A 26,050-nucleotide genomic window follows, 5' to 3' on the forward strand; every position below is an offset into this window, starting at 1 on the left:
GGTCCTTGTGGCTGCTACGTCACAAGGCCCTGCACCATGGCGCTGCAAACACTGTATCACCCAAAGCCGGACAGAGACCAGGGTGCAGAAGGCATGGGTCTGGCTGGGGACAGCAGCTAGGGGTCCATGGGGTCCCTGGGGGCCTGGGTCCTCCGTTTGGAGTCAGATGCGGCCCACTGGCCACCTCCCGTCCTGGCTTTGAGGTGCTTGGATTGGGACAATTTGGAGTAGGGAATTCCAAAGGGACTTGAATGTTCCTTGGTGGCCCTGCCATCGGCCAGTGGGCCAGCATTCCGCGTCGATCTTGGGTTCCCGGGATCCGGCAGGGTGCGGGGTCCTGGGCTCCTCTTGGCTTGCCATTGGTGGGGGCCTGCTCTCCTGGGGTTGCTCTGGGCACTGTCAGCTGCAGGGTGGTACTGCTGGGGCCTGAAGCCAGCCTTATCCCTGGTCCCTGACATAGGGGAACCAAAGTGGTGGAGCTGTTGGCCCTGGAGAATGAGAGAAAGAAACATGAGAGCTGGAAGGTGGGCAAGATCAGTTTCAATCACTCCAGTGGGTCATGCATCAGGCCCTGGGGCTGAGCAAGTCCATCCATCCACTGGGCCTCAGTTTCCTTGTCTGGAGAATGGGAACACTTCTACCTCTGGCGGCGATCAGGACACTGAGATGATTCGCTGAAGGGCCCAGCTACCCACCACACACCATGGGCAAAGATGAGGCACCTTCCCACTGCCTTAGCCCCGGCCCCCTGGCCGCTCTCTCCTGGGAAAGTGTACTGCACTGGGATTGTCAGGCAGCCTCTCTGGGCCTAAGCGTCAGGGTTTGGGGCTCCTTCTGGCTCTCCCTCCAATGAACCACACCCCGTCCCGGGGCAGAAACAGATACCACCGCTGCACCCTCTGAGGGTTGGGGTGCAGCTCTGGGGTCACGCAGGTAGGAGTTACTTGAGTAGTAGAGTCAAACAGGTTTAGCTAGCTAGGGGGGCTTCTGTGTTTGCTTCTCCTTCTGCTGGGGGTCAGGAGGGAGGGTTGAGGCCATCCTCCTCCAAAGGTGGGAGTAAGGTGGCCAGGGGGCCCCTGCTCCCACACTGGGGTCCTCAGCACATGGGACAGCTGGCAGACTGGGTACTGAGGCCCAGAGAGGGTGAAGTGGGGCTCAGCACAGCACAAGACAACTGTCTTCCTGGGGCCCAGCTTTCCACGTGTTGGGAGGTGTCCCACAGCTCCACAGTCCTTGCCCCTCCAAGCAGCAGGAACTCTGCACCACAGGCTTGGATGTGGCCTCAGTTTCCCCTCTGTAACATGTTACCCTGCTGCAGTCCTGTGCTTTGCCCCTTGTGTGGGGCTCCCAGGGAATCCAGTTACCTCCCTGGGAGAGCTGAGTCCCAGCTGGGGTGGAATGTCCCTGTGTACCCAGGCCAATCCTGTACCACTAACCTTGCCCATGGCACCTCTCAATTCTTCCCCACTCAGCAGGCATGGGCAGGGCTCCTGAGTCTCTGGGTGTGACATCATCCATTGAGGAGATTTTCCCATGAAGCCTGAATGAATCAGCACAAATCCCAGCCTACGGCCAGAGAGCCGAGGCTCCCCAAGGTCACTCAGGGAGGCAGGTGCGAACCCAGCAGGGCAGGATGCCTGGACGCCCAGGGTCCGAATGGACATCGGGCCCTTGCCTGGTACCTGCCCTGGCACAGAGGTGGCTACTCCGCAGACAACTTCACACCTTCCTGCCGGGGCCTTCCACTTCCAGCTCTCTACTGCCTTGCTCCTGGAACCCCTCCGACCTTCAGGGCGGGGCCCCCTCCCTCCCCTGGGTGCCTACCCCTGCTGCCTACCAAATACATGGGTGGTCTGTCTACCCAATACATGGGGAGAGCTATCCTCTGCTTCTCTGAGACCCTTCATCCTGCATGGGGCCTGGCTTGGGGGTGACCACAGTGCCCGGGAAGGGGGTCCATCGTGCCCAGCTTCCTAGTGGGAAGGAAAAGGCCAGAGGTAAGAAGCGCTTGATGGGGTCACATGGCCAGAAAGAGGCTGGAGCTCTTTTTCTGGGAGTAGAAAGCCCCAAATTTCTGCTGAGGAGCGGCTGGTGGCTTTGAGCTACTGATCTTGCGGTTAGCAGCTCAGTGCATCCTAGCCCTCTGCACCAGGGCGCCTCTGTTCAGCTGGCGCGTGTGGAGAGTAAGTTAGATCACAGGTGACTGACTTCTGATCGCAGGTGGGGCTGGAGGCCGTGGCACAGCAAAGGGAAGGTGCTGCTGACCTTTAGGGGTTACAGGTAGGACAGACCACTGCACTGTGCGCAGCAAGTGGGCTCAATGTATGGCATGCTAAGTAAATCTCAAAGTTGTTTCAGAAACACTTGGAAGACACATCAAGTCAGTTCTGACTTGGGGGGCACCGGGTGAGGCCACCAGCCCTCCCCACTCCTGGTGTGTCAATGGTGGGACTGTGCTTCACTGAATTATTTGCCAAGCCTTTCTTCCGAGGCGTCCGACAGATCAGCTAGCAGCCACACTGATTCAGTGTTTCTGCTGCCCAGAAACGGGAGTCTGGGGGGTGCTGCTGGCTAGCTGTTACACTACTAACCACAAGGTCAGTGGTTCAAATCCAGCAGTGACTCTGAAGGAGAAAGAGGAGGCTGTCTGCTCCTGTGAAGATTTACAGCCTTGGAAATCCTAAGCCAGTTACCACAGTTGGAACTAACTTGATGGCAGTGGGTTAAGTTACCCAGAAGCCTCTTTGCTAAGCGTCGAATCAGGTCAGCGTTGGGCGGATTTTGAAGTCATCAGCCCAGCCACCTGCTCCCATTCTGGAGATCTGGAAACTGAGGCCTACTTAAGACTTGCCCAGGGCTGCCCGGGAAGCTGATCTCCCCACACAACATCCATTATTCTCACGCTACTGACCAGCAAGTGCTCCAGCCCTGGGTCTTAGTGTTGACTCTGCCTACTGGAAGGGTACAAACTGGTGCCAAGGTCCACTCCTGGCATGTGTGTGAGCAGCTGGCTACACTCACAAGGGCCTGGGAGACCCCAGGGATCGGGTCCCTACCATCCTGCCCATATCCGCAGTCCAGACTACTGCTGAGCGGCATGCCAGGCAGGACCCAGCCCTTCCCTGCTTGATGGACAGGGGAGGCCAAGTCCCCAGCCCTTCCCTGGGAGACGGATGGGGGAGATCAGCGAATCAGAGGAGCGAGGCTCGAGCAGCTGTCTCTGGCAGTGTAGTGCGTGTCCCGACCACCCCTCAGCGCCTGCTGGAGAGAAGTCCTGACGTGGCTGTTCCTTCTGGCCCCGGCCCCGGCAGGTTATTGTGCAGCGGTCACTGTCTTCAAGGGATCTGAACCACGCGAAGGCTGGCTCCATCCTCGCAAGCTACCTCAAGATGCTCCCCATGGGCCTGATCATCATGCCGGGCATGATCAGCCGTGCTCTGTACCCAGGTAAGGCCACTCCTGGTGCTGGCCAGGCTGGCTGGGGGTTGTGAGCACCGGGGCCAGGAGGGGAAGTGGAAGGTGGGTACAAGTGTTTTCCAGTCCCGAGGGAGCCACTCAGTAGTCCGGGGCGACTCAGGGGTTAACAAGGCAGAAGCGTGGCACACAGAACCACAGACTGGGCGGGGTGCTACTTGACCACTTGCTGTTGTGTGACCTCAGAGGTACAGACCGGTGTCTCTGTGCCCTCAGCCACCATGGCCTCATCTGCAAACGTGGGGTGGCACACCTGTTTACAGGTGCTAAGATGCCGGGACACAAGGTGTCGGACACCTTGGAACAGAGCTGGGTTTCCTTCTGGTTTGTGGGGCCAGCTCAGGTGGCCCTTGTGGAGACCTGGAATTGAGCATCGCCCACAGGTGACCCGGTACTTTGTGCTACCTTCCCACGCGTCAGTTTCCACATCTGCCATAGGAAAGGGTTTGAACAGTGACATGGTTCCTAGAAATCGGTCCATGGGGGGACTGTGACACCTGTGTGCAGGGAGCCTGGTGCTCTGGGCCCTGGAGGGGCTTGTGTATAGACTTGGCCTACCTGTATGTCCTTGTCTGGGGACAGCTTGGCTGACATCCTCCTTGAGGCATCTGCTGCTTCTCTTGCTCGACTCAGGGCCCATGGGGAGCCCCCCATGGGCCCACCAAAGGTCCCTGGGCTCCCATGGGGGGCACTTAGCTGTCGGCGGGGGCTCGGGGCTGCTCCATTGGCCACCTGCTCTGAGTGGCGCCTCCGGAGAGGGGCTGGGCGCTCCTTTACCTCAAAATACTCGTCAGACACAGAAGAGGCTGCCGAGGGCCGCCGGGGGCCAGGACCGTGGCTGGAGCTGCCCGAGAGGCTGTCCTGGTCACTGAGGGTCACATAGTCGTCATCGTCTTCCTCTTCCTCCCCATCCAGCCCATTGGGGATCGCTGGGCTCAGGCCATCAGGGTCATCCTGAGTCATGGACAGCTGCCGCTGAAATGGGGCCTGGCCTGAGCCTGCCACCTGGGGCAGCCCGTGGCCAGTCCCATTCTGAGGGACCTCCTTGTCCGGGGTCTCCGGGGTCCAGTCGAAATCACTACCCTCCTGGGCAAGTAGGTCTGCCACGGGGACTGTCCGGGGCTTGGGCACAGGGGGCCTTAATTCAGAGTCTCCCTGGGGGAGGCCATTGGAGGTGGGGGCCCCATCCTGGGGCTCTGGGTCGGGGCCTGGGCTGGGGCTCAAGCCCTGGCTCTGCCTCCACAGCTGGTGCTGGGCACTGGCATGGGACGTGTCCCGGATCTTAATGCGGTTCATCTGGCTAGGCTGCGGGTTCCAGATGTTGGGGTCAATGATGTTGATATAGCCCAGGATGTCACTGCCCGGCTCAGGGTCTGGTTCCACCCATGTGGGCAGGTACTCAAACATGTTGGCCCGCTCCAGGTTCATCAGCCCGGGATGCAAGGGCAGGGGCAAATCAGGGAGGTCAGTGGGCCGCTCCGCCAGGGCTGGGCCCCGCAGCCCTGGGAGCCTCTGAGCCTCGGGTTTCTCAGAGCAGGTCTTGGGGAGCTCATCGGCACTCTTGGCCTTGACCAGTGCATACTTGGGGTTGACGAGTTTCTTGGCCATGGTGCCCGTAGGCACCACGGGCATCACGGAGGGCAGCACAATGGGCTCGGGCTCGGGCTCCTTCTCCATGGGGATGCCCTGCAGGCTGACGCCACACGAGGTGAGGTACAACTCCTGGAACTGCCGGTCAAACACCTCCACCACCTGGCCAGACAGCACTGAGATCACGTTCCGGTCTGTCCTGGCGGCTGACCAAGTGAAGCTGTAACACAGAAGGCAGTGCAGTGCGGGTCAGCACTCCAGGGCAGCCGCCCCCCACACCCCACCCCACAGGCATGGTGCACCGTGCCGGCTTCCCTGTCTGCCCAGCAGGGCCTTGAGGGGGCTGGGGCCATTCAGAAGTGAGCTGGAGCAGAGGACTCAGTGGCAGGGACTCTGTCCGTCTGTGCCCCCTCTGCACCTGTGAAGACCTTCCTCCTAGGCTGTCTGGGACCCACTAAGGCGGGGGGTGGAGGGTGTGCCGGGCAGCAGCAACCCCTGGCATGGCTCAATAGTCTACCTGGGGTCTCCCCTTCTCTGCTGCCACCCCCCTCCCCCCTGCACAACACGAAGGGCCCAGAGGGGCCTGGGGGATGGTCTGATGCTGCCTGTGATGTCACTCATGGCCCACCCCATCTCCAGGCTGGGCGCCGGCGGGCGAGATGTCTGGTGTGCACACAGTCTTCCTCCAGCTGGGAGTCCTGCCCATACCTCCGCAGTTTGGTCCTAAATAGGCCACACATCAGGGGTTGGGCAGAAGGCAGCTCAGCTGAGAGACAGGTGTTTTGCCACTGAGCGCCTGAGTCACCTGTAAGAGCCACACACGGCCCGGTCTCCGTCCACGAACATGAACTTCTGGGCTAGTGCCCCCTTGAACTTGGTGGCTGAGCGGGTGAAGAACTCGACTCCCCCGCTGCTCCGCACTCTGAGGTTCTGCACCAGGTGTGAGGGGAGACAAAGAGACAGGCTGGAACCATCACTGCTTCCACAACACAGGGAAGGGCAGCAGGCTCTGGCCGGGGACCAGGGAGGGCTCCTAAGGAGGGGCCAGAGGAGGGAGAGGGCTGGCCATCTGGGGACCCTGGGCCAGTTCGAAGGGTGCTGAGGGGTGGGAATGGGGTTTTGATCTTCAGAACTGCAGCCCCCAGCCCGCCCTGTCAGCACACTTCCTGAGGTCAGGCCAGTTTGGGAAGTCTGCCAGGTCGGGTGGGAGTGGGCACGGGAGGGTCTTGATCAGGAGAGCAATAGGGCTCATGCCAGAAAGCTCACTCTGACATGGGGTGGGGCAGGGAGGGGAGAGGCTGGCTGAGTGGCAACCTGGCACCCATTTAAGCCTCCCTGCTGAGCTCTGCCCATCTGGGTCACTTCTCACAGAGTTAGCCCGCTACCTGGCACTACCAGAGAGAGTTTGGTGGCGCAGTGGTTACAGTGCTTGGCTGTGAATAGAAAGGCCAGCAGTTCAAACCATTCAGCTGCTTCCCAAGGAAAGCTGAGGTCATATAGATCCGTAGTCCTGAGAGGCCTGTGGGGTGCTTATAGCCCACATCCACAGGGGCTGAGTCAGAGTGGCTTGGCGGTTCTCTGTTGTGTAACCAACACCACCGGCCACACTAACTGTTTCCACATGCCTATCACTGCCCTCCAAGAAAGGCCCGGTGGCCCTTGCCTCCCCAGGGGTTTCCAACTTTTACCCAAGTCCTGGTTAAGAGGGTCCTCTGAAGAGCCCAGCAGACTGCTTGCAGGCTACCCAGGACCAGAGCCCAGCTCCCTCCTGTGGGCCCTCCACCGCCACACACTTGCCGTCACTGGCTGGGACTGCCCCTCACGCACGTGCCTGGCAGCCACACTGGGTCCCCAGCGCTGACAGCTTTCTGTGCCCAGGCCCTTGTGGGTGGTACACAAGCCAGTTCAGGTGACTAGAGGCCCAGGGCGAGTCTGGGGCCTCCCAGGCAGGGAGGAGCGTGCTGGGAAGGAGGGGGCCAGGAACCCTGAGGTAGCAGGTGGGGGAGTGGAGGTGGCATGCCCCCTAAGGAACCTTATCTCAGAGGCACTCCCAGGGTCCCTGTGTGCTCCCAGGGGGCACTGGAGGGAGTGCCCAGGGAGTGGCTGGCACGGAGGGGCAGCACAGAAGGGCTGGCAGAGCCCACCAACCTCCAAGTCCTACATAGCTGGCGTTCCCCGCTGCTCTATGTTCTTGTGGGGCAGGGAGAGAAGTGGGGTGCAGCACTTGAGGCCCCACGTGATGCCCTGGGCTGTCGTGCCAGCAGGTACAATGTGCTGTTGTCGGGCACGGCCCAGGGGTGAGATAAGCCTGGGCTCCTGGGCGGGCGGGTGGGTGGCTTGTCTGCACAGGGCCAGCTCAGCAGGAAGCTGGCCCCAGCCCAGGACAATTAGTGCTTGTGACTTTGCACCCGCCATGGAGCACGCGTGGGGATGAGAGGGTGGACCAAAGTTCCCCTGCTGTCACCTGTGCCTACCCCACCACCTGAAGCCCCAGCAAAGACCTCTCTGGGCCTCAGTTTCCCTGTATGCACAATGGGAACTTGACCTTGAAGTCCAAGCCCACTTGACCCTGGGGCCCAGCAGGAGGTAGAACTTGTGGAAAGACACCCCTCTGGCCCCTACTTGTCCCTGGGTGGGGCCAGCCCCGTGGTGGGGGTGCTAGCCTGCATGAAGTCATGTCTCCAAGTCTGGGCTCGGTGAGCCCAGGTGGAAAGGGCACAAAGCCTCATTGTCTTGGTGCTCAAAGACACCCCATCGGAACATGAAGAAAGCAGGGGGATGACAACCACAGTGGCACAAGTGCTCGGACTTGTAGGCTTCAGGGTCCTCCTGTGTAGAATGGGGCCAGGGTCCCCGGGAGACACCAAGGGTGACTTTGAGAGAGCCGCGCATAGGGAGGCTCCCTATGAGGGCTGGGCAAAGACCCTTGCCTTGAGCCTCTCCTGCCCTAGAGGACCTTGACTGACCTTTGTCAAGGCCACCTCAACACACACACACACACACACACACACACACACACACACACACACACACACACACACACACACACACACACACACACCTAGGCCTGAAACCCAGGACCTGGGAGCTGGACTGGAGAGGCAGACGCTGGAGCTCAGCTGTCAGGTGGGGCTGGCCCCTTGCAGTCTTGCCTGTGAAAGGGGGCCTGGCTGCCCTGGGAACACTGCAGAGTCCAGCGTCTGTGGTGTGACCCCGCTTGGGGGCAGAGGGAGACAGGCCCAGGGGGTAGGCATAGTGAGGTGACAGAGGCCTGCCAGGGAGGCTGAGGGACCCTATCTCCAGTGGGACCGGGGAGGTCAAATCCAGTCTCAGGGCCCCCAGGACCACGTCTTCCCCACTCCCTGGCCTATGTGGGGCCACTGGCAGCCCTGGCTGGAGGAGTGGGATCGAGGAGCCTGGGGACCAAGTGAGGCCGGAGCCCTGACCTGGAGGCAGAGCTGTCCTCACCCTGTCCCTGGGTGAGCCCATGGAGGGCTGGGCCCCAGCCTTTTGCCCTAGAAAAGTAAAGGTGTGCGGGGGCTGGGGTGGGGGGCAAAGAGCACCCGGCACCCCCTGGGCGGTAGCAAGGCCCTCATTCCCCAGTTGGGAAAGGACTCTGAGAGCCCTCCTCTAGACGGGGCTGCTGTCTGCACGACGTAACGGGCTCTTCTCCTTCTTGCTGGTGGGGGCTGTCCTGTATACCGTCGGATGTTTAGCAGTGCACTGACCTCTGTCCACTACATGTCCACAGTGCCTCCTGGTGTGACACCCTAAAGTGCCACATGGTCCCAGGGGGAGCAGAGGGCGTGGGTAGTTAACCATACTCTACACCTGGAGTCTACTATAGACCCAGGACAGGCCCAGAAGGCAGGACCCACCGGGCCCCAGGAAGGCTGGGAAGGCTACGGTGTGGGCCCTTGCGCCCTCGCTGAGTGGCTCCCCCACTGTCCGAAGGGATGGCCTCGTTCACTGGAAGTGGGTCTGGCTGGCACCGCGGGGCTTCTGCACAAAGCCAATTCATTCTTCAGCCATCCACAGCCAAGCCTCAGCGGCAGCTGTTCCGTTCTGAACTACAAGCTGGGAGTGGCCTGGCTGGCTCCCTCAGGATGCAGGGTCGCCCTCAGTGAGCTCCAGCCTCCAGCCCCACGACTCTGAGCAGGGCTGGGTGTGTGGCCCATCTTACTCGGAGACCTGAGGGCCCAAGCGGCCCCACAATAGGTAGTGCCCAGTGAGCTAGGGAAGAGAGGAGGCTGGAATGCAGGAAGGGGGGCTCCTTGGAAGCAGGGGCTGAGGGTGGTCCCCAGCTAGAGGGCAGCAGGTCCCTCAGAAGTGCAGATCAGCGCCAGGGAGGCCATCTCTGAACGCCTTCTGTCCTCTCCACAGCGGGACAGCGTTCCTGCTGCACAGCCCACCAGTCCCGGGCTGAGCTCAGGCTGGGCCACACGTGTGACCCCCATAGGCCTACCTGGCCACGGCAGCTCTGTACCAGTGCCAGTGGGAGCCAGGGCCAGTCAGTGCAGAACTGGGCAGGGCCACTGGTAGCCTAGGGATTACCATGAGGAAACACTCTGGAGACAGGCCTGGGCCTACCCGGCCTGAGGGTAGGGAGGCAGGTCCTTAACAAGGCAACACCTGGCTGGGCTGGGCCCACGGGAGCTGCTGGCTGTCGCCCAGGCTGAAGAGGGGCGGGCTTGGAGGTGAGAATGAGGAAGCCAGGGTCACACTTTCCCATGAAGTTGCCCAGTCTTCCCACCTGGCCACTGGTGACATCATATCAGGTGTGGGTGTGCATGCCCCACCCGCCATGCCACCACTTCCAGAGCAGGTGGGTGGCAGGCAGGGCCAGTGGGGTCTGGGACCCCTGGGGTGACCTGTCCTCCCTGCTCCAGGGTGATGGCAGCCACTGCCGAGTGGCCAGGCACCAGTGGAGAGTGGAGAGGCTCAGAACTTGGACTTAGAAGACACTGTTTTTGCCAGCAACTCCCAAGAGCGCACCAAGAACTTTTATAAGCACCCTCTCCTATAATTCTGTCTGCAAGCCTCCCTTGGCGGCACTATGCCGGCCGCGCGCAGTGCAGGCAGGGGGAGGTGGCGGTACCGCCCAGGCTGGTGCATGCAGGCAGGCCCCCAGGTCCCGGGTCCTCCATGTACCTGCCACGTCCAGCCCCTGACTTTGCAGATGTCTTTGGGCAAGTCGCCATGGCCTTGGGCTTCAGTTCCTCATCTATCCTGCGGGAGCTGTCAGGATGACCCCGGCCCTGACGGTGCCGGCTAAGTGAGTGTTCTGGCACTCTGGGGTACAAGCAGCCAGGCAAGGCCAGTCTTGTGGGGGCTGCCCGCCTCTGGGCCATAACCTTAGCCCACCTCAGTCCCGGTCCACCACCCACCTCCTGGGAGCCGGAGAGAGGACAGCCTGCAAAGGGGCCGGGGCCTGGGGGAGGAGCCTGCATGTTCTGACACTGCTGCCAACAAGCCCCTGTCCACATGATGGGGACATAGACCACAGGGCACATGCAGGGGCTCTAACAGGGAAGAGCTACTTGTGGTGTGAGGAGAGCGTCGAGGTCTGTGGGAGGGCTGGCCAGGGTGGCGCTCTCCCACAGGGAAAGGCTGTGTTTGAGGAGATGAGCACGGTGCTCTGGTCGCCCTGGTGAGCTGTCCTGCTTGGTGCTCATTACCTGGCCAGCTGGCAGGGTGGCGTCTGGGGCTTGGGGGTCAGCGTACCCAGGCGGCCACATGAAGCGTGCCCTGACAGCCACAAACCCGCCTGGGGAGTTCATGGCCTACTTGAAAGGACCCACCTGGAGGAGGGGTGAGGGCAACTTGTTGGATACCAACCAATGATGGGGTGTGGGAGCCTGGCCCCTTAGTACCCAGCCTGCCTGTCTGCCGCCCACTTTGCCCTCCTGGGACCCCATCTGGCCCTGGACCTGAAGCTGGAGGAATTCTGACAGTCAGAGCCTGAGGGCTGTGCTGCAGCCCCTGTCCTCTCACCTGCACCACACGGCAAGGACAGTCTGGCAGTGCCTCCACGGGGACCTGCTGCCCAGGCCCCTGGATGTTGTGAGGACAGAACACGTGGACTGTCCAGCGGTAACCCCAGGGCTGGCTGCCATTGTGCATGCGGGTCTGTGCCTTCCAAGAGAGCCTTCTGCAGACAGCAGGTGCCAAGCCAGGGCTGGAGGAGGGAGGACCCACTGCCCCTAAACAGGGCACGGAAATGCCCCTGTGTCTGAGTAGAGGAGGCTGGCAACATGGACTCATTGGCCCCTGTCCAGTCTGGGAGATCCTGGAGCCCAGACTTGGGGAGCTCCAGGTCACTGGGCCAGGAGGTGATCAGAGTGGACCTGTCCCTATCCTGCAGACCCCGACCCCTCCCAGCCTTGGCTCTCACTGGGCAGCCAGGAGGCCCCTTCTCCTGTGCTCCTGCTTTGTGGACCCACGTCAGCTGGGCACCACTGTCTCTGACACTGAACCACACACTGGACTGGCCTTGGGCTGAGTTACATCCTCAAGGCACTGTGAATTTCCATGTCACCCATGTTGGAGATGCATGAGAAGGGGTGAGCCCCTGCTGTGGGAGGTGTGCAAGCAAAGACAGCACCCATGAGGAAGCACACAGAACGGGCACCTGCATGGGCCGGCGCCTTGCCCGTATGGCTGCCCTGCCCCCACCCCCCAGGGTTAGAGGCAGTGAATGTCCTGCCCCTCAGCATGTGAGGGCCAGGCCCCAGGCTCTACCCAGCGGGCTTGCTGGCTGACTGACCGTGGGTTCCCACTGCCCAGCCCCTGCTCACCCTGAGGTGCCCGGGGTGCATGCGCGCCCGCTCGCACATGTGCAGGAAGTTCTTGACGCTGCCCTCGTCCACGATGATGTACACGGCCACCTTCCGCTTGAAGCTGGCGTCCAGCAGGTCCTTGAAGATGTCCACGTCGGTGAACATGTCCATGACCACAGCAATCACCTGGAGCAAGAGGGAGGCCATGGCCTGTTAGCTGGGGTGGGGGCTGCGCCGCCTTCCTGCCGCCGCTCCTGGCTGCCTCGGGAGGGGCACTGGCAGTGCGGGCCGCCCTCTCAGGAGAGGGGAGTGCTCTGATTGGCATTCGATGTCAGGAGTCCACGGGACAAGGGCACAGAGAACAAGGACACTGAGGATCCCAAGGGGCTTATTATGTTGGCCCCTCCCAGGGTGGCAGGGGATAAGAAAGAAATGGTTGAATATCCGAAGTTTCTGTAATGTAAAACCAAGGGAAACAAGGCTCAGGTAATCCCAGGTGGGAAATAGACAGGGAAGGGTGAGAGAGGGGAGGGAGCCGGCCAGGCTTGATCTAGAAGTCCCTTCCTGCTGGGGCCAGGGCTCCCTGGGGCAGGTTCTGAGGGAGAAGCAAGGGGCTCCAAGCTCTCAGGCCCAATCCTGGTTCAGCGCAGGTCATCCCTCCGCCTAGCTCCAGGCTCCCCTGGGTGCTCAGATGCCAAGGGAAGGCTCCCGCTAGAGAAATGAGAACCACTCCCTTACATGCCTGGGGTGGACTCCAGCCTCTATGCTGCGACACAGCTCAGACAAGCACGTGTCCTTCCTGACATCTGACCAGGTCTGCAACCTCACCGCAGGTGAGCTCTATCTCCTGGGCCTGGCTCAGAGTGGGGCCTCAGAGGTCAGGGTGCATCACCCCACCTCCGGCCCATCACTGCCCACTGTTCCCAGCAGTGCCCACATACGTGAAGACACAGAGGAAGGGCAGTAGTCAGTGTGCAGGGATGGCTGCAGGCTTGGGAGAGGGCAGTGAGGCTGGCCCACCAGTCAGGATGCCCCCGGGGAAAGGCCAGGAGGGGCTTGGTGCCCATCAGGCCTCCTGTCTCTCAATCATGCCCCCGCTCCACATCCTTACGACCTGCCTCTGTTTGTCAGACAGCGGGGCGTGCATCTTGTTTTGATACTGGGAGTGGTGCTACTGGCATTTTGAAGACCAGCAGGGCCCCCATGGGGGCAGGTTTCAGCAGATGCCCAACTAAGAAAGTATAGGAAGGTTTGGTGATGTCGTTCTGTAAAACAGAAAGCCCTTGAAAACCCCGTGGACCAGATGAGGCTTCCAAGGTGGCCCGGCTGGCGCATCTCAATAAGGCTGAAGGGAGCATGGACCGGGAAGCATTATTCTGTTGTCTACGTGGGGCAGCCACGAGTCAGCACCTACTCCATGACAATGGGCAAAAATGACTCCTTTTCTGGCCTACAGACAGCGGGGCTGGGAGTGGGTGTCAGACCAGGCCCCGTGCCTGGTCACAGCTGCCCATGCTGGCTGGCTCTCTGTGCCACTCCACCGCACTTGCGCTGGCCTTGTTCCTGGCTTGAGGACTCTCAGAAATGACCAGAGAGAGAGGCTGGGGATGTGATCTAAACCACATGGTGAGCTGGGGACAGAGTTGGGCTAGAAATTACCTGCCCTGGGCTGTGCCTCTGCTGGCCCTCCCGCCCTTCAGGGATCTGCAGACTGGGGTGTCAGGGAGGCAACAGAGACATGTCTGTGCACCCCACAGATGCTCACCAGGCTTCCTCAGAGGCCACTGAGGCCCTGATCCCCGGGCAGGTCCTTCCCTGCCTGCCCTGCACTTGCTGTTGACTGAGCCCTTCATGTGACTTTCACCGGGCACAGTGTTCTCATCTGTGTAGCAGGGGTGACGTGACCTACCCCACAGGAGCCTCAGCATGCCCAGGGCCCAGCCCAGCCCCAGACTGAGTGATAGCACACAAGGGTGCTCATAGTCTCCCAAGGCATGTAGTGCTGGGGTCCCCATTTATGGCTGGTCTCAGGCAAGGCTGAACTGTTTGCCTCAGGTCATAAAGCAAGTCAGGACCAGGACCTGGCCCAGGGTGATAAGACCCTGAGGTGGTTGGGGCCGGGGCTTCTTCCCCCATGACATAGCTCAGGGTCAAGCCATCACTGGGGCAGGAACACGGCTTCACATGTAGCCAGCCAGCTTCTCTCTCCCTAAGGTACAGCCCACCCTGCTACGGCCGGCTAGTCCTGGCAGACAGGAGCTTGCCCTGGGTCCAGGCCAGGAGAATGTGCTTCAGCAGGATGGGCCATCAGCGTCATGGCCTGCGTCAGCTAGGGGGCCCTGATCTCAGTTCCTGTTATGGGTTGGGGTGTTGAGAGACAGCGCAGCCAGAGGAGGGTGGCTCTCCTGGGCCCTGGGCAGGGTGTTCGCAGTGGTAGGATGAGGACTGGCAAGAGGTGGGCTCCATCAGGTGTGAAAGTTGCTATGCTGGGTGGGGGCTGGGGGCAGACCGGGGCTCTCAGGCCGGTGTCCCAGATCGGAGCCACAAGACCTCTGAAGTCCTGGTCTCCTTTTGTAGTCCGGAGAGCTTCAGCCAGAAGCCAATGGTCAGACCTCCAGCCTGGGCCCCGGCAGCCCTTCTGCCGGAAGCAGCAGGAGGTCACGTGGTGCTGCCCTGGTTGTGTGTGGCACTCGTTCCCCCCACTCCCCACTGCCACCCCCAGACGAGGGCATTGGGGCAAAGAGGGAGCCTTCCTTGCCCACAGTCTGCCTAGTGCCAGCCATTTGGGGCAGCGTGACCTGCCCAGAGGGAGCTCGAAATGGCTCAGTCCACCAGCCATTCCATTCCTGACCCAGCTCCTGTCAGGCCTCAGTTTCCCAATCTGCCATCTAGGGGGTGCTGACCTAGCTCACCCAATGTCTGGGATTGGAAGGGGGAGGGCTAAACTGGCCCTGCCTAGAGGTGCCCTGCTGCCCACTGCCCACACCCCCATAGGGGTCAGGCTGGGGTGGGGGGGAGAGGGGGCTGTTGTATCCACCTGAATGGTTGTACCAACTGCCTGGTCCTCAGGTTGTATGGTCCGGATGAGACCTGCTCCATGAGACCACCCAGAGGAGCTGCACCCGAAGCAGTGAGCAGGTATTCCCCAGTCCTAGGCTCTCAGGAGGCACAGCCCATCCCCAAGGGAAGGAGCCTAGGGGTCCCCACCAGCTTTTCTGATGGAGAGAGCTGGTGGTCGAGACCCAGGGTCCCTGAGCACACAGCAGAGCCCAGGAGGGCCGGGTTCCACCTCCCAGAGTGGATGTAAGGGGCTCCCACACCCTCAGGAAACAGAAAAAGGCAGACATGGGCAAGATGGGAGGAGCTGGGGCTGGGGGCCGAGTCAGCAGCCAGTTGACATCCTTCAGGCTTGCGAGCGTCCTGAGTGAGGCTAGACCTCTTCCTGTTCTTTGTACCTGAAGGCCTCTTGCATATCCTCGGGGTGGGGGGGGAGGTGTGCAAGCCCCCAATGTGTTCTGCCTTCTGCGCTCCTGTTTCCCTGCGCCCAGCCTCCATGCCTCCTCACCCCCTACACAGGGACTGTGCTTCTTGCCTAGGCTTTCAATCTTCACCACCACCCCCCGCTCATGGACCATGGCTGCCTGTGGCTGGTGGCTGCCCTGACTCTCTTGACCCTGCACCTCCATCTCCAGATCCCTGTAACATCCTCCAAACAGGCCACCCCCTACAGCAGCATGGCCTGTCCTTGAGTGGAAAGAGCCTGGCCCAAGTTCCTGCCACAAGCATCTCCCCCACCAGGTGGGTCAGCAGGGAGGGAGGATCTGTGCTGAACCCCCACCCCCAGCAGACACCGCCTCCAGTCCTGTGAGACTGCTGCTGGGCCTGAGCCACAAGGGGCAGAGGCAGTGTGTCCTCCCAGCAGGCCAGTGGAGGTGTGGGTCGCTGAGCCAAGAACACATGGGCTTGGAGCGGGAGTCTAAAAGCTCCAGGCCTTGGGTGAACACTTCGCCTCACTTTTCTCATCTGTCAAATAGGAAGGGGGACAGGTGCCCTGGGGTGCCCAGATGCCCCCAGCATGGCATCTGGCCGAGCCCACAGGCCACAGGGAGAAAGTGCCTGGCCCCTATGGCCTCACTTCCTCTTGCACCATCACCACTGGCTCCATCTCACCGGGTGCAAACACCCTGCCAGTGGCACCCCAGAACCCACAAGTGGTATCTTCTAGCATGCCTGTGGCCACAGATGTGTACTTAGAGGGTGGCTGGGTCAAGTAGGCTTCTGGGGAAGTGTGGGTGGGAGGTGCAGGTGGGCAGGGTCAGCTGGCCGGCCTGAGGGACAAAAGACAAGCAGGAGGATGGGCCCAGCCTCAGCAGCAGCCTGTCTCCTCCAAGGCCCTGACCCCATGGCCTCCTCTCCCTGAAATACCCGAAGCCACCAGGGCTCTGCATGTGCTTGCTATTCCTCTGGCAGGGCCTCCTTCTCGCTTTCCCTCCCACTGGGCAAACTCATCTATCCTTCAACTTCGGACTCAGAGGGTAAACACCCCCGCCCCACGCACACCCCCTCTCCACCAGGCTCCTCTGGGTCACAGCTCTAACCCATCTGTTGTGAGTGTGTTGTGTTCACATTCTTCAAGCTGCCATGACAAGAGTCGAGGAGAATGCCATGTCCCCAAGGCCTAAACCCTAACACCTGGGCCGGAGTGGGAGTTCCCCACCTGGAATAGCAGCCACTGTCAAGCGACACCCTCTGTAGCGGCTCCACCTGCCTCAGACCTTGGGCCACAGAGGTGTGGGGAGGTGGCTCAGAACAGAGCCAGCTGAGGCCTCTCTGCAAATCCTCCGAAGAGGGACAGCCAGCACCAGCCACACGAAGGCAGTGCCCGTGAGAGGCAGCACAAAGGACACTCCTGCTGCTCCTTAGGCCCTGCTTCAGTCCTACTAACTCCGGGACGGGCAGGCCAGGGGCCCCCAGCCCACTCATTTCCGACTTCCTTCTGTGCCGGGTAGAAGGCTGGTGTGAGGACTCACTGACATCTAAGGCTGCTCCCAGGAACACTGGCATCAACTCACTGCCACCAAGTCAATTCCACGTCGGAGAGACCCTCTAAGGGCAGAGCAGAACTGCCCCTGTGGGTTTCCAAGGCGGTAAAACTTGACTGGGCAGACCATCTTTCTCCCGGGGAGCGGCAGGGGGGTCCAAGTGGCTGAGTTCATGGTGTGCAGCCAAATGCACCATCCACTACACCACCCGGCCTCCTTGAACACCGGCGGAACGGCCACCCGAAGCCAGAGCCTGGATGCCGCTTCCACGTCCGCAAACAGAAACGGGAGCTGGGTTTGCCCTTTTGCCTCAAACACCAGAAAAAAGGATCTCAAACGATGGCGTTCAGGGAGTGGCCAACAGGTGTGCAGCATCTGGTGGCAACGCAGCAGCCTGTGGATGCGTGAAAACTACCGGGACGTGCAGAAGAAGCTCTGGAAAGGAGCCGAAGAAACAACCGCCAGTGCTCACACAGAACCGGGGGACACCCATTGGAAGGGACTGTTTCAGTCAGGGGCAAGTCAGTCCTAGATCCGGAGTTGGCACATTGGTCTTATGTAAAGACCCAGACAGTAAATACTTCAGGTTTTGTGGGCCATGTCGTCTCCGCTGTAATGATTCAACTCTGCTGCTGTAGCATGAAAGATGCCACAGACACTACATAATGAATGTGTACATCTGACTTCCAATTAACATCACCTACGGAACGCTGGATGTGGCCAGGAGTCCACAGTTGGCCAGCCTTTACCTTAGAATAAAGTCTGCTCTTCACTGCCTAATAAAGCTTCAGAGCCAGCCTCAGAAGCATTAAAAACTATTTTCAAATAATTAATTGTATCCTAGAACAAAGACCTCAGATATTTAAAGGAATGTACAAACTTCCAGCACCTCATAATATAAAATTCACCAAGTCTGGTATCCAATTAAAAAAAAATTACCAGGCACCTCAAAAACAGGAAAATATGACCCACATGAGGAAAAACCCAACCCAACCCAGCCCAACCCAGAACCGATTATAGAAATCAGAATGAACACACAAGAGCATGGAAGCTTTGCTCAAAAGTTAAGCAGAGACAAGGAAGCTTTTTTTAAAGGCTCAAATTGAACTTGAAGAAAAAAAAAGGAAAAACATCTGATATGAGATGAAAAATATACTGATGGGATTGATAACAGATTAGAAACTCGAGAAGAAGAGCGTGAACTTGAAGACATATCAATAAAAACCATTAAAACAGCACAGAGCCTGAAAAAAGGCCAAAACAAAACACCATGATCAGAGCATCAGGGAACCGTGCGTAAACTTCAAGTCATGTAATATAATCGGTCTTAGCGAGTGATGGGAAGGGCAGCGAAACATTTGGAAAAATTAATGGCCAAAGCATTTCCACATTTGATGAAAGCTATAAATCTACAGGTCTCAGAAGTTCAACGAATTACAAACAGAAGAGACTAGAATTAAAACACCTCAAGACACAGACACACCATAATCAAATTCCTTAAAACTAGTAATAAAAGAGAAACTCTTAAAAGTAGCCAGAGGGAAAAAAATAAGACCATTACATAATTAGAAGCAAGGATGACAGCAGACGTCTCCTGGAAACAATGCAAGCCAGAAGACAATGGGGCAACATCTTTGAAGTGCTGAAAGTAGGGTGGAGAATCAACCTAGAATTCTACACCCAGTGAATTTATCTTTCCGGACTAAAGGTGACACAAAGACTTTCTCAGACACACAAGAGTTGATAAAATTCATTTCCAGCGGATCTGCACTTCAATTATTACAAGTCCTTCTACAGATGGTGAGACTGAGGGGCAGCCTGGTTCAGGCTTAGCCCTCTCCTTCCCTTACTGGGCAAGGAGTTCTCGCCTACCCCATATCCCCCTCTTCCAGCAGCAGGGCGGGACAGATCTGGCTGTAATGTCTCAGGTCTCCAAAGTTCCCAGCATGGCCCCCTCCTCAAATTTTGGTGGAACTGGCAGAAGAATGGGAAGGTTCTCTGCAGGTTGGGAGACCTCCTGAGATCTCTGGACCAGGCGCCATTGTGGGTGGTGCTCCCGCTGGCTCCTGGCACTCTCCAAACCAGTTTGTCCATCCTCTGTCTCTAAACCTGTCCCTGAGTGAGGACTAGTTTATGTAACAGCCTGGTCTTGCCCTCCCAGGGAAGACGGGGAGGGAACCAGTGTCTGTGGAAAGGAATGCTGACCCAAGCCAGGGGAAGAACTAGGCCAACTTGCTGACACCCCAATGGTCTTTTCCATGAACTAAGGACGGATAGCGATGACCACTCCCATTTCACAGAGGGGACTCAGTCACTGGGCGCTAATAACAGAGGCTTTCTGCTCCCTGGCCCTGCCCCAGGCCGGTAGGGCACCCTGTGTACAGGCCTACCTCTGACCCAGATCCCACCTGACCCCCAGCACTGCTGGGAAGCTAAATATCCATGGACCTCCTAGCTCAGCCACTCATTCCCTGAGTGGCCGATGGCAGGCTGCTTGTCCACTCTAAACCTCAGTTTCTCTCTTCAGTAAAACTGGCTGTTGGAGTAAAGGACCTGCAAGGTTCCTTTCCCCTCTAACACTCATCGGCCCTGTGAAAGCCTTCACCCTCTGGACCATTAAGCCTCATTAAAGCCAATTAAAGGAGGCTCATGCCTCCTGGCGGTTGCAGCCGGTGCCAGGGAACATACTGGTCATACCTAGAGCCATCTGGCCATGAAGAGGGTCCAGACCCCTCAGACAGACATTGGGCCTCGTCAGCCACTCAGTAATGCTGCCCAAGTGCTCATGAAGAAAAGCCTGAGGTGACCAGGGCCGCACCTGTGTGTGAAGCAAGAGGAAATGATCCCTGACTCTTCCTGCCAGGCCCGAGGGCCTCAAACCCAGCACAAGCAGAGAGCTTCCAAACTGGGAAATCTGAGGACCATCGATCGGATCGGAAAGCCTCTAAAATCTTACTCTCTGAAAGCTCTTGGTCATTGAGATGCCAGACTCCCTTGGAAGACTAGCCTGGAAAGGAAGTGCCCAAGATCACACCTTCTTCAACCCTCTTCCACCAATCCTCTGCCTGAATGCTTTGCAGGAAACAAAGTTTATCACCGCTCAACTCAGACTGCTTCCAGAGAGGGAAGAAGGCCCAGAACTGGCCTTTCTGAACACTGGCAACAGCTGGGCACCATGCTGTGTTTTAGGTGCCTCCCCCCCCCCCCGGCCCCCACCCGCTATCTAAATCTCATCACAATTTTGTGAGGCAGCCTCAACGTGGCACCTATTAGGAAGATTCCAGAAATGCAAAGGGCTCTCTGGGGATGGCCAAAGCTAGCTAAGCAGCAGAGCAGCCTGGAGCTCAGTTCTGGGCCTCATGTCATGCCAATGCCCATCTTCCCACTCCACCTGGGAAAGTCCCTAAGGCTGAGGCTGGGGCAGCCTGTCTCGGCCACGGCCTGGCAGGTTGGGGCTATGGTGGGGGCTAGGCTGTAGGGCAAGACCCACCTGTCTCCCCTGCCAGTCCCGCTGAGCGTGGCGGAGTATGACGCGTCCCAGGTCCCAAAGGGTGGGTGCCTTCTTGGCAGGGCTGGCAGCCCTGCTCTTCTTAAAAGTCTCCATTACGAGGCAAATGCTGTCGAGTAGGAAGCCTTGGGAGGCAGGAGCCAATTTGGGATGGGGTGATGTTATCCGAGGGTTCCCACCCAGACAGGTGAGGGGGCCTGGGACCAGGGCTGGGTCCTGTCAGGGCAGGTTGGGGCAACTCCCATCCTGCGCATGAGCCTGGGGGATGCACAGCCCTTGTGGGCTCTGTGTTTAGGGACAGCTACTGGGCCACCTCTCAGGCGGCTCATGCTGCCGGGGACTGTCTTGAACCACTGTTTGAAGGATGGAGCGAGAGTCCTCTCTCGTGACCCCTAGGAAGGACTACAGGGATTCGTGGTGGCTCCGGGTACCTGATGGGGACGGGAGCCTTGTGCAAATGCTTTCACCACCCTGAGTCCGGCTGGGGCCAGAAAGAGGCACGGATGCTCTAGAAGGCAGGGCTCAGGAGGCAAAGGCCACACTTCTCTAGAGAAGAGTTCCGGGGCCTGGCGACTTGCGTTCTGGGCCAGGCTTTCCCAGGTACCGGCTTTGTGACCTCAGGCAAGTTATCCACCCTCTCTGAGTCCCGCCAGGGCTCAGTAACTTCATCAGCACAATGGAGACAACACCCACTTTATAGAGTTGTTATGAAGATTCAGCCACGCAGGTAAAGCGCCTGCTCAGCACCTGGCATACTGCTGGCGTTTCATAAATGCCTTGTTAAGCTGCTCCTGTCCTCCTGCAACGCAGCCACCAGCCAGTGCGTGAAGGTAGGGGCCTGATGGGAAAGATGTGGCTCACAGGGGACGGAAAGCTCTTTCTAGCTGTATGTGCGGCTCGGGCCACGCTCCTCTGGGTGTCTGTTCCCGGGGCTGGCGAGCACACGGGTACAACATCTGGGTTCTAGCAGGGGGCCTTCTCAGGGGCCCTGACCCATGTTTTTGGGTGGGAGGGCCCCAGGATCTGGGGAAAGAGCAACTCGTTAGGACATCTCTGCTACCCTTTCTTGCTGTGGCAGCTCCTCCCTGCTCAAGCTCCCCTCCCCATCAGAGGAGACTGCCACAGGAGCGCACACGCAGGCTCAGAGCTCCCAGGCGTGATGTTACAGGCCCAGCCTCTGGTATGCGGCTGGAACCCCCTAGCAGGTTTTTCCCCAGATAAATCACCAGCTCCCAGGGGCTGGGGGTTGGGAGGCATACAGCACTAGGCAGAGAAGCAGGCCAGTGAGGAATGTGGCTCAGGCAAGCTGTGGCCCTTCTGCCTCAGGGAGCCAGAGCTGCTCAGAGAGGCTGAGCTGCCCGTTCAGGGACACACAGAGGGCTGGAGGGAGAACGAGGAACCCACTCATCCCTGCTTGCAAATAAGTCTAGACCACAGTGCACCAGGATGTCCAAATGGAAGGACCCTTCACGGCCTCCAAAGCTTGCACCCATTTTACAGTTGGGAAGACTTGGACTTGTTCTAGGTCATTACCCAGCAAGGTGGGGGCAAAGCAGGGACCAGACCCCAGCACTCTTGTGTTCATTCATTCCAGTCTTTTAGGGTGGCGGTCCCAGGGGAACACAGCCCCTCCTGGCAGCTGGGTCAGCATGGCTCAGAGGCGCTGCGTCACTTCCCTGCCTCAGGATCTTCCTGTCATGTTGACACAGGGCAGACTCAGGAGCTGACAGGTTAAGCCGTCTGACTTGGCACCAGCAGGTGGGGAGAGACCAGCATCTCGGTCAGGACTTGGACAGTTGCTGTCTCCACTGGGGTCTCCAGGAGAGGTTTCCACTGGGGCAGGAGGAGGGGGGAGGAAGCAGAGGCCAGGGGATGAGAGGTGACTCAGGGGAGAGGTTAGGATTTCCCGGTGGGGGTGGGCCGGTGGGCAGACAAAGCAGCCTGTCAGCATTCATCAGCGCCTTGGTCTGGCCCTGTAAGCCTGGAGAGCCGCCAGAGGGGGCAGTTGGGGTGACTACAGACATCCTGGGTCAGCTGCTCCTCCCAGGCCCTGCCTGCTGTTGCGCCTTGCCAGGGGGCTGGGCAGAAGGGGCCAGGCCCAGAGTCTGAGAACAACACAGCCTGGTTCACTCAGGAAGGAAGAAGCTGGATGCCCTTTGAGCCAGGTCTGGCCAGTTGGAACTGCTGAAAATGGAGCAGATAACACCTCCTGAGATTACAAAGTGTGGAGCACTCAGTAAACAGAAGCTAGTCTTATTAGGGGACTCCCACTCACACACGGTGGCAGACATAGGTCCCCACAGGTCCTGGCAGGGATGTGGCAGGAAACGCCAAGACGCTGGAGCACACACCACCATCCTCTGCGCCTTAGGGGCCCTATATAGGCTGTAAGAAAGGGGCCCTGCTGCTGTCTCCTCCAATCAGTTCTGATTCAACAAGGCTTTGTGGACCCCACACAGAAGTACTCCTGTCTGGGGGTGGGACAGTTTTGAGAAGTGAATTTCTGTCCACCTGAGAGGTGGGAGCAGGGGAAAACAGTACCCACCTGCCAGGGAGGCTGAAGGAGGCCCTGACTGAGGGTCCCAGGAGGCCTGGGTTCAAATAGACCTTTCTTGGCTATATAGTTTAAGGCACTGATACACTTGTGGAGCATTTGTGGGAGCAAAGGAGGTTACAGGGGACCCCAGGGTCTGCATGGGGCAGCTAGGCCTCAGCTCTGGCCAGAGATGTGGGAGAAGGCTACAGGGGGACAGTCCACAGGATACAGCCTGGCCCTATCACGAGGCCAGGTCATCCATCTTTCCATCTGGGGGAGCTTAGACCCTTCCACTGTTCCCAGGCCAAACCAGTGTCTGTCTCCTGGCACATGTTTCACAGGTTCTCAGTTTTCCTAGTTTTGAAAGGTGGGAGGGTGTGAAAGCTAGATCATGGGGTCCCAGCAGGCACTCCCAGGGAACTAATGCTCTCAAGACAAAGCCATTCCCCACCAGGCCGCATGACCTCACTCATTACAACAGTTCAAAGACACCACTGGTACCTTCATCGCCCCCATTTTACAGGCCAGAAAACTGAAGATGCAAAACTGCCCAGGGGCGGCCAGGAAGTTGGGAGATAGGCGGGCTGAAGTCCAGATTCCCAGACCTGAGCTATCGAATTCACGTGGCCCCTCTTGGGACCAGAACTCACTCAGCTTTTTGAGAAACCTGAGAACCATCTTGTCAGCTCCTGACCCACTTGTGGTCTCTGCCCAAGAACTCCCTCCCTTAGATCCTGTCAGCCAGGGCGGGTCACTGTCCCACTCTGGGCCTGTTTCCTGCCCTGACAGTGGAAGGGTGAGGCTCAGCCTCATCTTGCTCCCACCACCAAGGCCAGGACAGACATGGCTTATCAATCACTACCTTCTACTGAGTCCAGACCTAGCTTCGGAATCCTTCTCCACACTGATGTTTTGCAACCTTGTTACCATGGGAAAGTGCTCTGCAGACAGGTACTCAGCCCATCTGGCTGTTTCTGCTTGTTGAGAGCACCCTGTCACAGAGTGGGTCAGGATGTCAGCTGAGGGCGGGCAGCCACCAACACTGGGGGCACTGTGGTGGGTCTCTCACAGCCAGCAGGGCAAAAGTCGAAAAGAGAAGGGGGTTGGGGGGGGCAAACAGCCAGGGCTTCATCTTCATCCTTCCTCTTCAACCCAAGGGAGCAATGTATGGCTGCCTTCCTGCTTCTACTGCTCAGGACCTCACCATCCCTGCACCTTTATCCCAGCCTAGAAGGCCCCGCTCCTGCAAAGTTCAGAGAGGGTAACAACCGGCTCTCCGTTACCCAGCATGGTAGGGCAAGAGTAAGATTTGAACTAGGACCTCAGGCAGCCTCAAGTCTCTGCACCCTCTCCCTGAGCCCCATTCCAAGAGTCTCTCCAATCCAACAGAAGCAACAGTGATGAGCTTCAGTGTGCTAGACCCCAGGGCTTCTCCCAGGGTGCCTCAGGCCCATCCCAAAGGAGGTGAAAGAGACAAAACCCCAACTCCTCCCCAGTCCATACATCGAAGCCCCTTTCTCCAGGTCTGGGGCAAGTAGGCCACTCCAACGAAATGAAAGGGCTCAGTGAGGCAGGGACAACCCACAGTCGCCTCAAGAGGCCCAAGCACCTTCCCGCTCCCTCTGGCGGGAAGCTGGAATACGCAGAGAGGAAGCCCTTTCCAGAGAGGCCCATGGGGGGTCACGGGCACAGTTCTGGGGGTGAGAGCTGAGCGTGCGTTGCTGGGGCAGCTCTCGAGAGGCCCGGGCGTCAGCCGAGCGCCCGCTTGCTCGCTCACCTTCTGAGCCTGGCTGATCATCTTGCGCACGACCTCCTTGATGTGGGCCTGCCCGTCGATGGGGGGCTGCATGTAGACACTGGCCCGCGTCACGCCGCGGTAGGCGATGGTGTCTGGCCAGCCCAGGTCCAGCTGGGGGATGGAGCGGTCCGATTTCTGCGGCCAGTACTCCAGGGAGGGCAGCGGCTCGGTCTCGGTGGGAGCACCGCCGCCCTCCCCGCTGGCCGCCTCGGCCTCCCCGCTGGCATCGTCGGGCTCTCGGGGCCCGCCGCCGCCTCGCAGGCCCTCAGAGCCGGGGTCGTACACCTCGATGGTGTCCAGGATGCGCTGGAGCTCCAGCTCGGAGAGGAAGTCGCGGATGTTCTCCCGCTTCAGCACCTCGTAATAGGCGTCGGGGCCGCGCGCCGCGAGGGCCTCCAGCGCCAGGCGCTGCTCCTCGCTGTAGAAAAACTCGGGCTTGGCCTCGCTGGAGCGCCAGTTCACGTGGTTGTCGTCCAGGCACTGCACCTGGGAGAAGGCCATGGCGGCCCCGGCCGGGCGCCCCTGCGCCGCGAGCGCCGAGGACGGGACGGACGCGGGCTCTGGGCTCCGGGCTCCGGGCTCCGGGCTCCGGGTTCCGGGTCGGGCGCGCTCCGGACCTCGCCGCCGCCTCTGCGCTTCTGTGCGTGGAGCCGGGGAGGGAGACCAGGTGAGCGCGGCCGCGAGGGAGGGGGCGGGGCCAGGGGCGGAAGGAGTCGGGGCGGGGCTAAGGGAAGGGCGGACACGCCCCCGGGCCGGGGTATCTGGGCGAGGCGGGGATCCTGGCGCATGGACTCTCCGTAGCCTTGGGGCTCCTAAGCGACTTCTGGCCGAACCCGAATAAGCTCCTAAGTTCTCCCAAGTTCCCGAAGCTGGGAGGCAGGAGCCCCGAAGGGCGTCGCTGCTCGGTGTGTGTTAGGGTGGGGTTGGGGGGCTCACTTTTCGACGACTGGGGGAGGGGAGGGGGGTCTTAAGCGCAGGACGCCGAGGGTCGGCCGTCTGGGGGTCTTTCTGGGGAGCGGCCCAGGTTCGGCAAGGGCCCGGGCCATAAGGGCAGCGGCTGGGCCCCAGGGTGGCGGCGGCCCGGGTCGCCCGGTTACCAATAGGCGGGAGGAGTGGCGGCTGTGGGCGCAAAGACTTGGTGACTCAGGGCCGTCCTGCTGCCACCTGCGGTCACGTGCCGCCGGGGCAGGGCCGGAAGCTGATTCACCCCTGGCAGAACCCGCGGGCACACAGCCTGGGCGCGCCCCTAGCCCTCCGCGCGGTGCCCGTAATGGTGCCCACATTTTGAGAAGTCCGGAGGTCAAAGGCTGCTGAGAACCAGAC

The 26,050-nt window shown here is 59.6% G+C and overlaps 2 protein-coding genes across 4 annotated transcripts in view; one reads left to right on the forward strand and one right to left on the reverse strand.

The window, feature by feature from the left end:
• The window catches only part of SLC5A10 (solute carrier family 5 member 10), a 49,680-nt gene that overhangs the window by 10,757 nt on the left and 12,873 nt on the right, over window positions 1-26,050 (forward strand). For all 3 annotated transcript variants that reach the window (XM_075559144.1, XM_075559147.1, XM_075559145.1), the window contains one exon: window positions 3,312-3,447. In XM_075559144.1, the coding sequence (XP_075415259.1) occupies window positions 3,312-3,447 (136 nt within the window). The remainder of the gene's footprint in view (window positions 1-3,311; window positions 3,448-26,050) is intronic.
• Window positions 21-25,228, reverse strand: FAM83G (family with sequence similarity 83 member G). The gene is made up of 5 exons (XM_075559143.1): window positions 24,707-25,228; window positions 11,862-12,029; window positions 5,870-5,994; window positions 4,033-5,284; window positions 21-488 (listed from the first exon to the last, which is right to left on the reverse strand). The coding sequence occupies exons 1-5, from the start codon at window positions 25,226-25,228 to the stop codon at window positions 117-119; spliced, it is 2,439 nt and encodes an 812-aa protein (XP_075415258.1). The 3' UTR covers window positions 21-116.

The sequence above is a fragment of the Tenrec ecaudatus genome, chromosome 10, assembly GCF_050624435.1.
Source record: "Tenrec ecaudatus isolate mTenEca1 chromosome 10, mTenEca1.hap1, whole genome shotgun sequence".
NCBI classification, from domain to species: Eukaryota; Metazoa; Chordata; class Mammalia; order Afrosoricida; family Tenrecidae; genus Tenrec; species Tenrec ecaudatus.

Excerpts from the sequence above, each read along its gene's own strand:
- FAM83G (XM_075559143.1), bottom strand. The coding sequence starts at position 25,228 with ATGGCCTTCTCCCAGGTGCAGTGCCTGGACGACAACCACGTGAACTGG. Across the intron at positions 12,030-24,706 it reads TGATCAGCCAGGCTCAGAAG|GTGATTGCTGTGGTCATGGA; the intron begins GTGAGCGAGCAA and ends CTCTTGCTCCAG. Across the intron at positions 489-4,032 it reads CCCCAGACAAGGACATACAG|GGCCAACAGCTCCACCACTT; the intron begins GTAGGCCAAGTC and ends CTCATTCTCCAG.